At 30.5% G+C, this 12,210-nt stretch overlaps 1 protein-coding gene across 1 annotated transcript; it reads right to left on the bottom strand.

Moving 5' to 3' along the window:
* Nucleotides 1–1,053: 1,053 nt before the first annotated feature.
* On the bottom strand, nucleotides 1,054–11,188 carry LOC124355595 (O-acyltransferase like protein-like). The gene is made up of 3 exons (XM_046806757.1): nucleotides 10,975–11,188; nucleotides 4,427–4,593; nucleotides 1,054–1,239 (listed from the first exon to the last, which is right to left on the bottom strand). The coding sequence occupies exons 1-3, from the start codon at nucleotides 11,186–11,188 to the stop codon at nucleotides 1,054–1,056; spliced, it is 567 nt and encodes a 188-aa protein (XP_046662713.1).
* Between the last annotated feature and the right edge of the window lie 1,022 nt (nucleotides 11,189–12,210).

The following is a 12,210-nucleotide window of genomic DNA, read 5'->3' as shown; positions in this document are numbered from 1 at the left end:
TATGAACTGTTCACTATAAGTCTATAATTGATGATTTCATTTAGCTTTTAGCACAAATAACAACAGCCATTGAACACAGTGAATATAATTATGTGATGTAAGCAAAGCACTTACACTACACTCACATGTCACAACAAAGTACAAACTGCAGAGGGAATCAGCTGTGATTAGTTTAGTTTGTAAACAGTTGTCTTATCTCACTTTTCCAAATACAAAGCCAATAACTATAATAAGCAGGCACAATGGTTTGTAGTACTAAATATAATTACAATTACAGTATACTTTTGATACAATAAAAAACATAAATCGTAAAGAAATCCTGACAAAATGTTTTCTACTGCTAATTTCACATACAAAACCGAAAAAATCAATCCTAAACTATGAACTTCAAATATATTTTTTTCAAAGTTTAAAAAATCGTAGGACCTTATATTTTGTATTTTTATATTCAGAACTGAATATAGAACCAAAATATACAAAAAAGGAAATTTAAAAAAGAATTACCGATTTGGCGTGAACTCCTCCCTTCTACAGTAGATATGTGCTGAGGACAGAGAAATCTAGGAATGGAATAAATCTTTTCTAGTCTGGACTTCATGCAATTCGTCACGTATTACATAATTATCTTTACTTTGCGTTGCAATCCAATGGCAAGTATTTACTTATTTAATGCCTTAGGGCTTTTTACCCGAAGAAGATTTTAGATCGTAATCCTAGAATCGCAGTATTATACTTTTTTGTGACATATAGCGATGGGAAATGTCGAAAATCACAGTAATCTTTCTTGTAAATATGTCAACAATGAAGATTTTAAGTGTGTTATACGTAGTTCACTTACAGTTACTTCTCATAACCAATTTGATCGATGAAAGGTATAATTATTACTTGCTAAATTTAATTGCAAAACCATAATAACTAAGAGATGAAAATATACTATAGATCAAAGCAGGGTCAATATCAGATATTTTTATCTGAGCCAGTGTTTAGCCAAGTCTTCAACAGTATCCATAGGCTAAACATTTTAAATACATAATTATTTAATAATACTAGTACTTACATTGCAAAGTAGTCCCTAAGTCGGAAAGGAGGTGGTTCCGCAGTTGAGCAAATTACGTTATCTACTACAGTGGCATTGATCTCTGCCAAATTGGTACCAACGTGAACTGCCACATCCATCTCTGAGCAGCTAGACGGTACACAAAGTGTGTATGCAACGTCGAAAAAATGCAAACGTTTTTCCTAAAAAGTAACATAATTATTAAATTGTATTTAAAATACAAAGCAACAAAATCTATTCTATCAACCCGTTTTTATTAAGATAATATAGATTTAATTAAAAATAATGTTATAAAAAAGAAAAATATAATTAATTCAATATAAATAAAACTTAAATATCTTATTGTTCTATGGGTTGTGTAGCATTTTAAGCAACATTGGTTTATAATTTTTATTAAAACTTAAATTAAATAAAAATTTTGAGAGCGAAATATTGGGATTTAATTTTAAATTAGATTGTGAAACGTCAGGGTAAAAACGAACATGTAATCCTTTGGCAAGTTAGTACTGGTAGTTTTAAATTGTTAGGAAGGTAGGTTGACTGCCTTGAATTCATTAGAACGTGTCTTGTTGCGAGTATTGTTCTCCTTGTTTGATAAAGCTGGACCAATAGAACACCGCGGATGTCCTGAAAGGTTGGTTGGAAAGGGAAGTATTTAAGCGCCCGCTCATAATTTTCGCCCCTCTTTTTTTGGTTATTTTCGTGAGTAAAGTTAATTACAGTGCTCCGTGTTTCTTAAATTTTCTTTCCGCGAGTGATTTTGAGATAAGCACAAAATTTATTGTACGTTTTATTGACACAGTCTTGCAGATCTGATATTAAATTAATTTTGCTGTCTTTTTCTATAGGAAAAAATTAAATTCATAGAAACTGCAGAGCTATCTGAATAACTTATTCTCGAAGAACAATAGAGCATAATAGAATCATACAAGTTACATTTGGTTCATGCTTGCAAGAAAAGTGAATTAAAATTGAACTTTGTTAAAAACTTTAATTGAGATTTGGAAAAGTAGTCATTTATTAATATTTAACTGGAACTGTTTTATTGTGAATTATTCATTGGAAATTAATTGAACTTTAATAATTGTTAGAGAGAGTTGTAATCTGAATTGCAGAGACTTGAAAGTTAATGTTCAAATAGTGGAAAGAGAAATTAAAAATTTTATTTTGAATTTTGAGTGAACATTTTTATTTTAGTTATTTCTAAGTGGTATTTCATTTTTATTTAAAAACTTTATTATTTTATTTTAGAAGAGAGCTCTGATTTTTAGTTTGATATATTTGATTAATATTTTTATTTCTTGCCAAAGGAATTTTTAAATTTACTAAAAGGTTTGTCAATTTTTTGTGGAAAATAGAGTGATACTAATTCTGAAACGTTGAACTTATTAATTTTCCAGTTTAAAATAAATCCATTGTTTTTATTTAGAACTGTGATTTTTATTTTAGACAAACCAGATAATATTTAATAGTTAAGAAATTTAGTAATACATTGTATTTAATATTCACTAGGATCTTACTAATAAAAAAATATTTTATATCGTCTTGGATGTGTTATTGATAATTTAAATATTAATACTCTGGAATATTAATATCTACAATCCAAGCCGTTATAGTTTGTAAGACGAAAAACTGATTTTCCTACAAAAGGTCAGAGAGTTCTACGTTTAGGCCTATATATTGGTCAAAATTATTGGGATGTAATAAAATCACCAACTTTCGCAATGTAACATTCTTCTTTGGAATTGAATTCCAATCAGTCTTATTACTGTCATTAAATTGTGGAGATCAACTGAAACTCATCTGGCTGCCATTTAAAATGTTTTTATATTATTTAGTAATTTACTTAATAAAATTCAAAATATGAAGTCTTACTATGCATTAAATGATGATGAATAAAGGGAATTACAGACCTTGTTCACGATGAGTAGTAAATATCGTAATAAAAAAAACTTATAATAAGTATACAAATTTCCTATAATAAATAAACAGTAGATATACACGTGTTACATCAGCAAAGTCTAACTTATTTTTTTAAATTTTGAATCTCACAACAATGGACACCAAAAAGTATTTGAGAAGTTCTGAAGTCAAAACATTTCCATAGCTCTTGATCTTGTTTCGGTTCACCGTCTTATTAGAATTTTTGGTACGGACTAATTATATTTTACACACCGTGGTAGAGTTTGTATTGATTCATCGATTAAAGAATCTACACATCTTCAGTTTGCAAATCATAATTCGGTCAACAAGTTTCACTTTTGTAGCCTAGGAATCATTTTCCTGTGTTAGTTATTGCTGGTGCCATAACAGCTTTTGCATTATTGTCTGATCAAATAAGTATATACTTACTTTGGTGTTAAATATTTACTTCAGTCAAAAAGCATCTACTTACATGCCATCCGGGAGAAAATATTTTCGGTACCTTCGTAGAGTTGGATTTTTACTCCGATCAATATAATACAATCATAAATAGGTTACAAAAATACGTGTCCGATCAAATACACTACTTCCGGTCATTAAACCTGAAGTTATGTTAATGTTTTGGGGCTTTGAAGCCAGAGAGTTAAAACGGTGTTATAAGTACCAATTTAATACTCGAATGTAATGGCAGCATTTATAATTATATAACTTCTACAATTGGAGCAAAACTCAAGCAATGTAGGTTAGAGTTATTTTAATGAAAGCACATAATAATTTTTTATCAGGAAACATAAAACCGTTTTTGATGTTACTATAAGAGTTTGCACGTATTTAAATATGAAAAACCAAAGTCAGTCTTAAAGCTTCTAATGTTCAAAGGTATTTTTGTGCTGTATTATCTTTGTTGCAATGATTAAAACAATATGTAAATGCATGGATATTAAAGCCTCCTTTGATAAAAAAATCATTTACCTCCTGTATTTAATCATGCCTAATACATGATACAGAAAACCATTCAAGGAGTTGTACAACAGTAACGTTCTTTTGGATATCGAAGGACAAAAAAGTGTTTTATTTTTAATGTTTGTTCTCAACGAGCTTGAGAGTAGTACGGTGCTTTCTTTTCCAACATATATTACCAAATAAATCGGGTTTGCAGCTATATAATAAAATATAATGACATCAAATTTAGTTATTTAACTATAACGTTACTCAAATTTATATTACTGTAAACTGTTATCTATAATTGCACAGAATTTAGGCGGTTAAACTAGTAAATTATATTTGTTATATGTAACACATTTAATAAAAAGTTTCAGGAAAAATAGCAGAAGAGGGACTAGATAGCGCATTAAAATAAATACATATATTAATTTAATATTTTATGACATTGTATGTAAACAAATTATAATAAAATACAATTTTCAAATTAAGTTGTGTACTCACGGTAATTTTTTTATCATCGTACATGAATCCTCTTGTAAATATTGTGCAGTATTTTCCTAAGAACTTTCTGTTGACATCCTTTATTTGAAGACATTGCCTATAGTTCCCTGTGATGTGCAACTTAAAGTCTAGCAGTCCTGATCCAAGCTTCCCAGCAGCGTCAACCACTGACAAAGAGCAATGAGTGGTTTTAAGATGAAAATCAGGAAGTTGGTATTTGTAATACTTTAATTAATGCAATTCTATAAATATGTAACACTAAATAAATGTCACAACAATAAATATTACATTATATTAAAGAAATAAATTTAAAAAGTACGTATTTCTTCAAATAAAAAGCTTTTCCTCAGCAATTTTTCGTACTGCGCTTGGAAATCAAATGAAACAACTATTGTTTTCTATGTCTACAAGGTTATATCTGCTTTATGAAATATATTCTTAATGATACGTCTTTAAAATTAATTAATTAGATCATTTGTATGTGGTACTCAGTTCGTCAATTTCACGTACCGTTAGATTAATGACGTACATAGTGTTAAAAAAGTAGGATGAAAAACTTATAGAAATCACATGTACATTGACTATTCTGTATTTCTATGACCCACGTACACTTAAATCATCAGGATAACACGTCTAAAAGTATTTATGTTTGAAGATTAATTCTACTATTTTAATCTGAACTTTTTGCAGTTAAGTTTTAAATGTTACATAATGTTATTACAGTGCAATTATAGATGGTAATGTTATAAAACAATAATATACCTTAGGTATCCTCCCTGACACTATCTGAATTAAGACGGTTGTAAGAATATAACTTTGCATTATAATTAATGAACTAACCTGTAATTATTTTAGCTTTGTCAGATTAAATTAAAAAAAAAATTAAAATAGAAAATAAAATTTTCAGGTTAAAGGTTTTATGGAAATTATGATATATCTGTGCTATAAATAATCTAAGTTTTGCTGGGATGAATATTGCTTGTAGACATGAGCGTGTTTTGTTTTCTTTTGCGTGGAGGACCTGTATTTGAAATAAATTTACTCTGTAATATAAGTTCTCATAGAAAATGTTTAAACCCGTAGTCTATAAAAAACATTTTTTTATTTTAATTTTATTACTTAATCTCCTATTACTTAAAGCTGGCGTATTCTTCTAAAATATTGCTAATTTTACAGCAAATGCCAAACAGAGCATTGTCTCTTTTCACGTATTATCTCAGCAAATGTAGATTATTAAACTCTACTACTGAAACTTTCATTACTAAGTAGAACTTGCTAGACTACAACTTGTTAATCTCCTTACGAATTACTTCTCCATCCGTGTTCCTACAAGACAGACATTTCGAAACTCATTACAGGTATTGTGAACCGTCGTCCCGCCTAGGACACCCCATCACTGAGGGGCCGTCGTTCCTCTCAGTTACAAACTGACACCCAAACCAACACGAAGTTGAGTGATTATACATTGCAGCGCTTTTTCAAATACAATTTTTACTTCCACGAATAATACGGGTTAGGCTCTGCATCAATTAAAGAACAGTGGCCGTCCTCCTGTCAGGGTTGTGCTAACACATTTCTGATCAACAGAAGAGATTTTCACCTTAAATCTAAACTTGACATTCGTTCTCTGTTTAGTGTTCAACCAAGACTTGTTCCCGTTCCGAAACTAAGCCATCCTACTATATATATTGTTTCCTAAACTCACAGGAGGCCACTCTATTAATGTGCAGCTAGATTCTTTTGGAAATTGTGATGGGGAAAGTAGTGGATACTACAACTAGTGGAGTTGTTTTAACGTTGTTCAGTTTCTTTACACGCATATAAAAGCGGATTTGAGTTACTACTGTTTCCACCCTACTCAGACGGAGATCGAGAGCTTGCTATCTCTTCGAGTACCATCTCAGCTAGTGTAAGAGACTAAACTCCACTATTGAAACTTTCCTGGAAGAATATCTAGATAGAACAATTTGTCTAACTTATCACGAATCAAAAGCTATATCTAGGTAAGTTGCATTACTGGTTGTATTGCCAAATATTCTTTGGATATATGATTTGACTACTACATAAGATGGAACAAAATACTAACAGAAGAATGAAAAGGTAATATGTTAAAAGGGAATCCATATGTTAAAAGTCATTTTTATGAATTAATTAAAATTCTTTTTCTTTTTTTTATTAAAAATGTAGGAGTACGCTACACTATATGTTGAGTAAGAGGAGTCTCTCAAATTGCCGGTAAAAATTATATCTATACTGCTCCAATGTGTACTTCGTAGTTTAAACCTTTCTCAGATAAAATATTATTGAATTATCTTCAATCATACATGTTTATAGTTATGTTTAACGCTTTTGTAATTTTTTCGTAATTCAAATCTCAAAAACTCTCAATTTCTGCTCTTGATCGTTAAACTTTTCATATAATTAGAAATAAAATATACGTACACAAGCCCTGATATTGTTAAACCCTTTGTGTACTGAAATTGATGATATTCTTCAAACGTGTTTAATATGTTTGCTATAGACATATAAAGTAAAAAGAAAACGTACGCCACAGCACGTGATGGTGTTGCATGCAAACTTGCTAATCAATAGCACATTTCACTCTCAAAATTTCCCGTGGTTAACAAAAAAGATGGAACTGTTTACATTGCCTCCTATAGACAAAAGAGAATTTGTTTCGTCATAAAGAGCCTTAGCCGTTAATGACGCTCAGTCTAATTCCATAGTTTGATAAGCATCATATTAGAAAGCATTATTGTCTAGAAATATAATTTTACGTACAATCTAAGGACAAAATTAATCAGTTATTTAAGAAACCCCACATCTCCATTTTTTTTGGAAATTGACTTTATAATGGATTTTGGGTCCTCAAGGTAGAATACATGTTTTCCTTGAGAAACCCCACATCTCCTGCAGTTCCTTATGGTTAATATAGTAGTTGGAAATAAACAGTAATTTTAGAAACACCACATCTCCTGGACATGTGGGATTTCTAAACTGACTGGGTGGCGGTTGGCAACCATGCAGTCACCTGATGTTTTATTCTTATTCTTATTATTCTTTGGCAAACATTATGTGTTGTTTACTTTAGTATTGCACAATGAGTTCCAGTGACAGTTCAAGCGAAAATAGCTTAAATAAGAGAAGAAAGAAAGGTAAAAGTAAAGATTATCAGTTTGAAAAGTTTAAGAAAGCCAGAGTACACAATGAAGAGTATGTTAGTTGGAAAGGAAAAACTGTGAAAGCAAAACAACATGGGTTTCACTGCAAGTAAGTACTACTAAACATAACCTATTGTAGGGTATGCTAAAGAAAGGCCTATAATACATCTTACAGCTTTTAAAACCTGTATATAATTATAGTAATATCATCTAATTTAACAATACCCAGTACTAACTTAGTCTATAAACTTTTTAGCAATAGCCTATAAAACTAGCAAACTAGCCTATAACTTCTGAATTAAAAGTAATCGAGAAGCAGTAGGCCTATTTTAAGATTATCAAATTTGTAAAAATGAGACCATAATACATTTTTTTACTAAACTTTTATTTGATCTAATCTGTTCACACTTTTAAACTTGTATTGCATTTATACAGTATAATAAAAACCTTTAGCTAATGAGTGAGTTAACATATTGTGTTTTGTTTCAGCTGCAAGTGGAAATGCATTCCTGATAAAGTAGGAGAAGATCCAGCAATAGATATTTACACAAGATTTATCGAGTTCACATCAAAAAATGAGCAAGATGCTTACTTACAGAGCCTTATAGAGTGTAGACCTATTGAAAGAGTAAGACGTAGGGAGCTTGATGATAACACAAAAGGTAAGCCTAAAGCCCACTCATTTAAATATTCAATTTCCACGAGCAATGGGAAAAATGAAATTTGCAAGATCGCATTCATGTCCATTCATGGAATATCTCCAGACCGAGTAAGAAGATTATGTTCTTTGTTGTCAAAAGGCAAAAATCCAATAGATTTACGTGGTAAAAACTCACATGGAACAGCTAAACCTGGCCACATCGTTCAAGCTATTCGTGAGCATATAGCATCTTTTCCACAAAAAGAGGCTCATTATACTAGCAGGTTATCATTATTTAAGTGCTGATTTGAATGCAAAGATTATGTGGGAACTATTTAAAGAGAAACACCCTAATCTTGAAGTAAATTATAAGTATTATTTAGGCCATTTGAACGAGTCTGGACTGTCATTTGGTAGGCCGCAGGTAGATACCTGCTGCAAATATGAGGAGCTAAAAATAAAAATCAAAAGTCCATCCTTGGGTGAGGCGGCAAAGCGAGTGTACGTTGCAGAACTGCTTGTACATAAAAGACGAGCACGTAAGTTTCACGAAACTTTGAAAAGTCTCAAAGAAAAATGCCTAAATGACAGCACAGTAGCAGGCATATGCATGGACTACATGCAAAATCTGTCTCTCCCAAAAATACCTGTGCAAGAAACATTTTATTTGCGACAGTTAACACTTAATGTGATTAATATACACAATATTTCTGATGAAAAAGCTATGTTTTACCTTTATCATGAGGGTATAGCCAAAAAAGGGCCAAACGAGGTGAGTTCATTTATTCTAGATTATGTCAACAATGTTCTGAGTATGGATGTTAAGCATCTTCACCTATTTTCTGATGGGACCGGCGGTCAAAATAAAAACAATACTATTGTTAGATTACTTTTAGCTCTCGTTGAGCTTGGCCGATTTGAGACAATACACCATTATTTTCCAATACGTGGACATTCGTTTTTGCCCTGCGACAGGGATTTTGGTGTTGTGAAGAGAAAAATTAAAAAGGTAGACAGAGTTTATACCGTAAAAGATTATGTAGAAATGATTTTACATTCTTCTAAGAAACAAGACAAATGTTTGGTCAAGCTGGTAAATAGTTCGGATGTAAATGACTTCAAATCCTGGTGGCCTCCTCTGTACAAAAGAAATGTAGTTTCAACAGAGACCATGAGTAGAAACATACCAAGAGATGATAAAATAGAATTTAACATTTCCACTTTCATGGAATTTATATATTCAAAAGAACACCAGGGCCAAGTTGTTGTAAACAATTTTATTGGAGGACTAAACCAACACACCTTTCACATGAAGAAAGTCTCAGCTCCACCCACATTGCTTACAACGTTAGGTGTAAAGGAGAAAGTGCCAATTAACAAGAAGAAAATTAATGATATAAAGAAATTGAGGAACTACATACCTGAAGAAGTTTTTGAGGAGTTTTACTCAGAAATCTTTGAATGGCCGACTTGTGACAATGAAGAGACTGAGGTTTTGGATTAAAATGGAAAACCTTACTGTAAAAGGTTTCCAGTGTGGTATTGTTTAATCAACCTATAAGACTAACACTCTTGAATATGGACACTTTTTAAGCAAGAAAAAAAATTTTAAATGCAATTTTATGGTTTTGACAAAATTGTAGCCTATATAATTGTAATAAACTTGTAAATATTTGCATATAGTTATTAAACATGTGTTCTAAAAGACATTGCTTTAATTTAAAACCGTCAATATGGTCAAAAATTAAATATTGTCCATCATGTAACATTGGTTACTGCCAGTCATTTTAGAAACCCCATATCTCAGAGACTTTAAATATTTTTTTTATATACTAAATTTTTTTTTTATTATCTTAACGCATTTTTTGCTAACGTTTTAAATCAATAAACATTTAAAAAATTAAAACCTCATTATTAAATATTTCGATGCTAAAATAGGAAGTTTTTTTCAGTTTTTCGAAAGTTTGCGTTTACAGAGATGTGGGCTTTCTTAAAATGACCGATTCAAATATATCTTATTCCAGAATATAGTCAAAAAGCAGTGTTGAATTAGTAAATAAAGATTACAGAGTTTCCTGAAATAAAATCTTGTCATCGAGATTCAAATGTTACTTTCCACTGTTTTCCTCTTCAATTTATGAACAAAAGCCATGTTTGGAAATCTCAAATAGCTAATCTCATAAAGTGACTTACCATCATCATTTTTATAAGTTTACACGCTTATTTATTCTAAAAGTTTCTCAATACCACTACGGTTACCCATAAACCCAATGTAAAGATATTCACTAAACATCAGCCAAATCTCATAGAGTCACTTACCATCATAATTTTAATAGTATATAATTGAGTCTCATGTCAAATGAAATTCTATTAGTCAGTTCATTTTCAAACTATAGCCTGGAGAGACAAACAGGTAGGTAGATATACATAGAAACAGAAAAAATATTTATCCAGCCTGTGATAGGCTTTTCTAAAGCTCAGCCAATAATAATTGTTTTCAAAACCTTTCTCCTAAGAAACGTCTAATAAAATAAAGTAGTGATTACATTTATCATTTTATTTTAACATTAAATTTACACTCGAAAATCTGACCAATTAACGTTTGGTTTCATAAATGATTTGTCATCTATGTATGATAGAAATATTTCATTTCCATGTCTATACACATAACCACACAATTACATCATTCTAAATTGTATAAAAAAGAGGCATATAATAATTTTCGTAAGATACTGATCAGAACTCACATTGTAATGCTGTGCTGTCACCATGCATCAAGTCGTCGAGTACGGAGATGCTGTGGTTACGGCACTCCTCAGACACCGCATGAATGGGGATGAACCATTGTGCTGTCTGGAGCAAAGTGTCAGATATCATCTGGTCAGGCAATGGCAGCAGAAAGCGGTTCGTATCCGACAATCGCTGAATGACAGCAGGGTTACTATGAGCTTCTAGAAACATGCAAGATATTCCAAATTTTTTTTATTTTACAAGGTACTCAAAACATAAATTACAATATTAGATTTAAAAGTTCAACACAATACCCCTTAAATATATTTTCATAGATTTGCAAAACATATTGTAGTTTTAATCTATTACGACTTTATTGGTTACGACAAAATAGCATGCAACACATTTGCATTTATCTTACAATCGGATAGTCAAAAATGAATATGTAAACATTTTAGAGTAGGCAAATAAAATATGAATAAATGGAATGTTATTTATGTTTTAGAATATAGTTTCGCAATCATTAGTTATTTTAAATGTAATTTTTATTAATATATTTCATCAAAACATGTAATTTACTTAAGCTTTCAATTATTATACACTATTAGCATTCGTTGGTTATAGTCATGGAACCCATTCATATTTTTAAAAAACGTTATATTAAAATCCAGTGATAAATTTGACAATTAATTTATTAATATACAACATATTATAAAACGGAATTTACCACATTAATAACATAGTATGCACCTTCTTTCTTAATTTCTTAACTCGTATGGTCCCCACAAGTTCTTGATTCAAATTATTTACTTCCGATCATTTAAGGGATGTTTTTAATGAATATTGGGCATTTTTAACATATTTTAAAAGAAACACATTGCACGTAAATAATTTTTTATTAGCTTAAATTTAGTTTATATTTGATCATACTATAGAAATATTATAAAGCCTGCATACGGATCATCACCATACATACAGACCCGTTTGGTTATAATTTGTATGAAAATTCTAAATCGATTTTTAAAACTTTTTATATTATACATGTGAATAATATACGAATTACTGTCGTGATTTAAGGAAATATTTTGATTTACCTATCTACAAAACTCTTATCTAATCTTATGCATTGGTAATTGGCATGAAGTTCGTTTACACCCTACATACCCATTTATTCCTTTTAGTCATCTAATTTTGCAGATATATAATTATTCTACTGTTAAAATTGTTATTTTTGAGCAATATTTCAGTTATAA

The sequence above is a fragment of the Homalodisca vitripennis genome, chromosome 2, assembly GCF_021130785.1.
Source record: "Homalodisca vitripennis isolate AUS2020 chromosome 2, UT_GWSS_2.1, whole genome shotgun sequence".
Lineage (NCBI taxonomy): Eukaryota > Metazoa > Arthropoda > Insecta > Hemiptera > Cicadellidae > Homalodisca > Homalodisca vitripennis.
The sequence above is the reverse complement of the archived record's forward strand: the minus strand, read 5'-3'. Positions and strand labels throughout refer to the sequence as shown.

Excerpts from the sequence above, each read along its gene's own strand:
- LOC124355595 (XM_046806757.1), bottom strand. The coding sequence starts at position 11,188 with ATGTTTCTAGAAGCTCATAGTAACCCTGCTGTCATTCAGCGATTGTCG. Across the intron at positions 4,594-10,974 it reads TGACAGCACAGCATTACAAT|TGGTTGACGCTGCTGGGAAG; the intron begins GTGAGTTCTGAT and ends GCTCTTTGTCAG. Across the intron at positions 1,240-4,426 it reads ACGATGATAAAAAAATTACC|GAAAAACGTTTGCATTTTTT; the intron begins GTGAGTACACAA and ends GTTACTTTTTAG.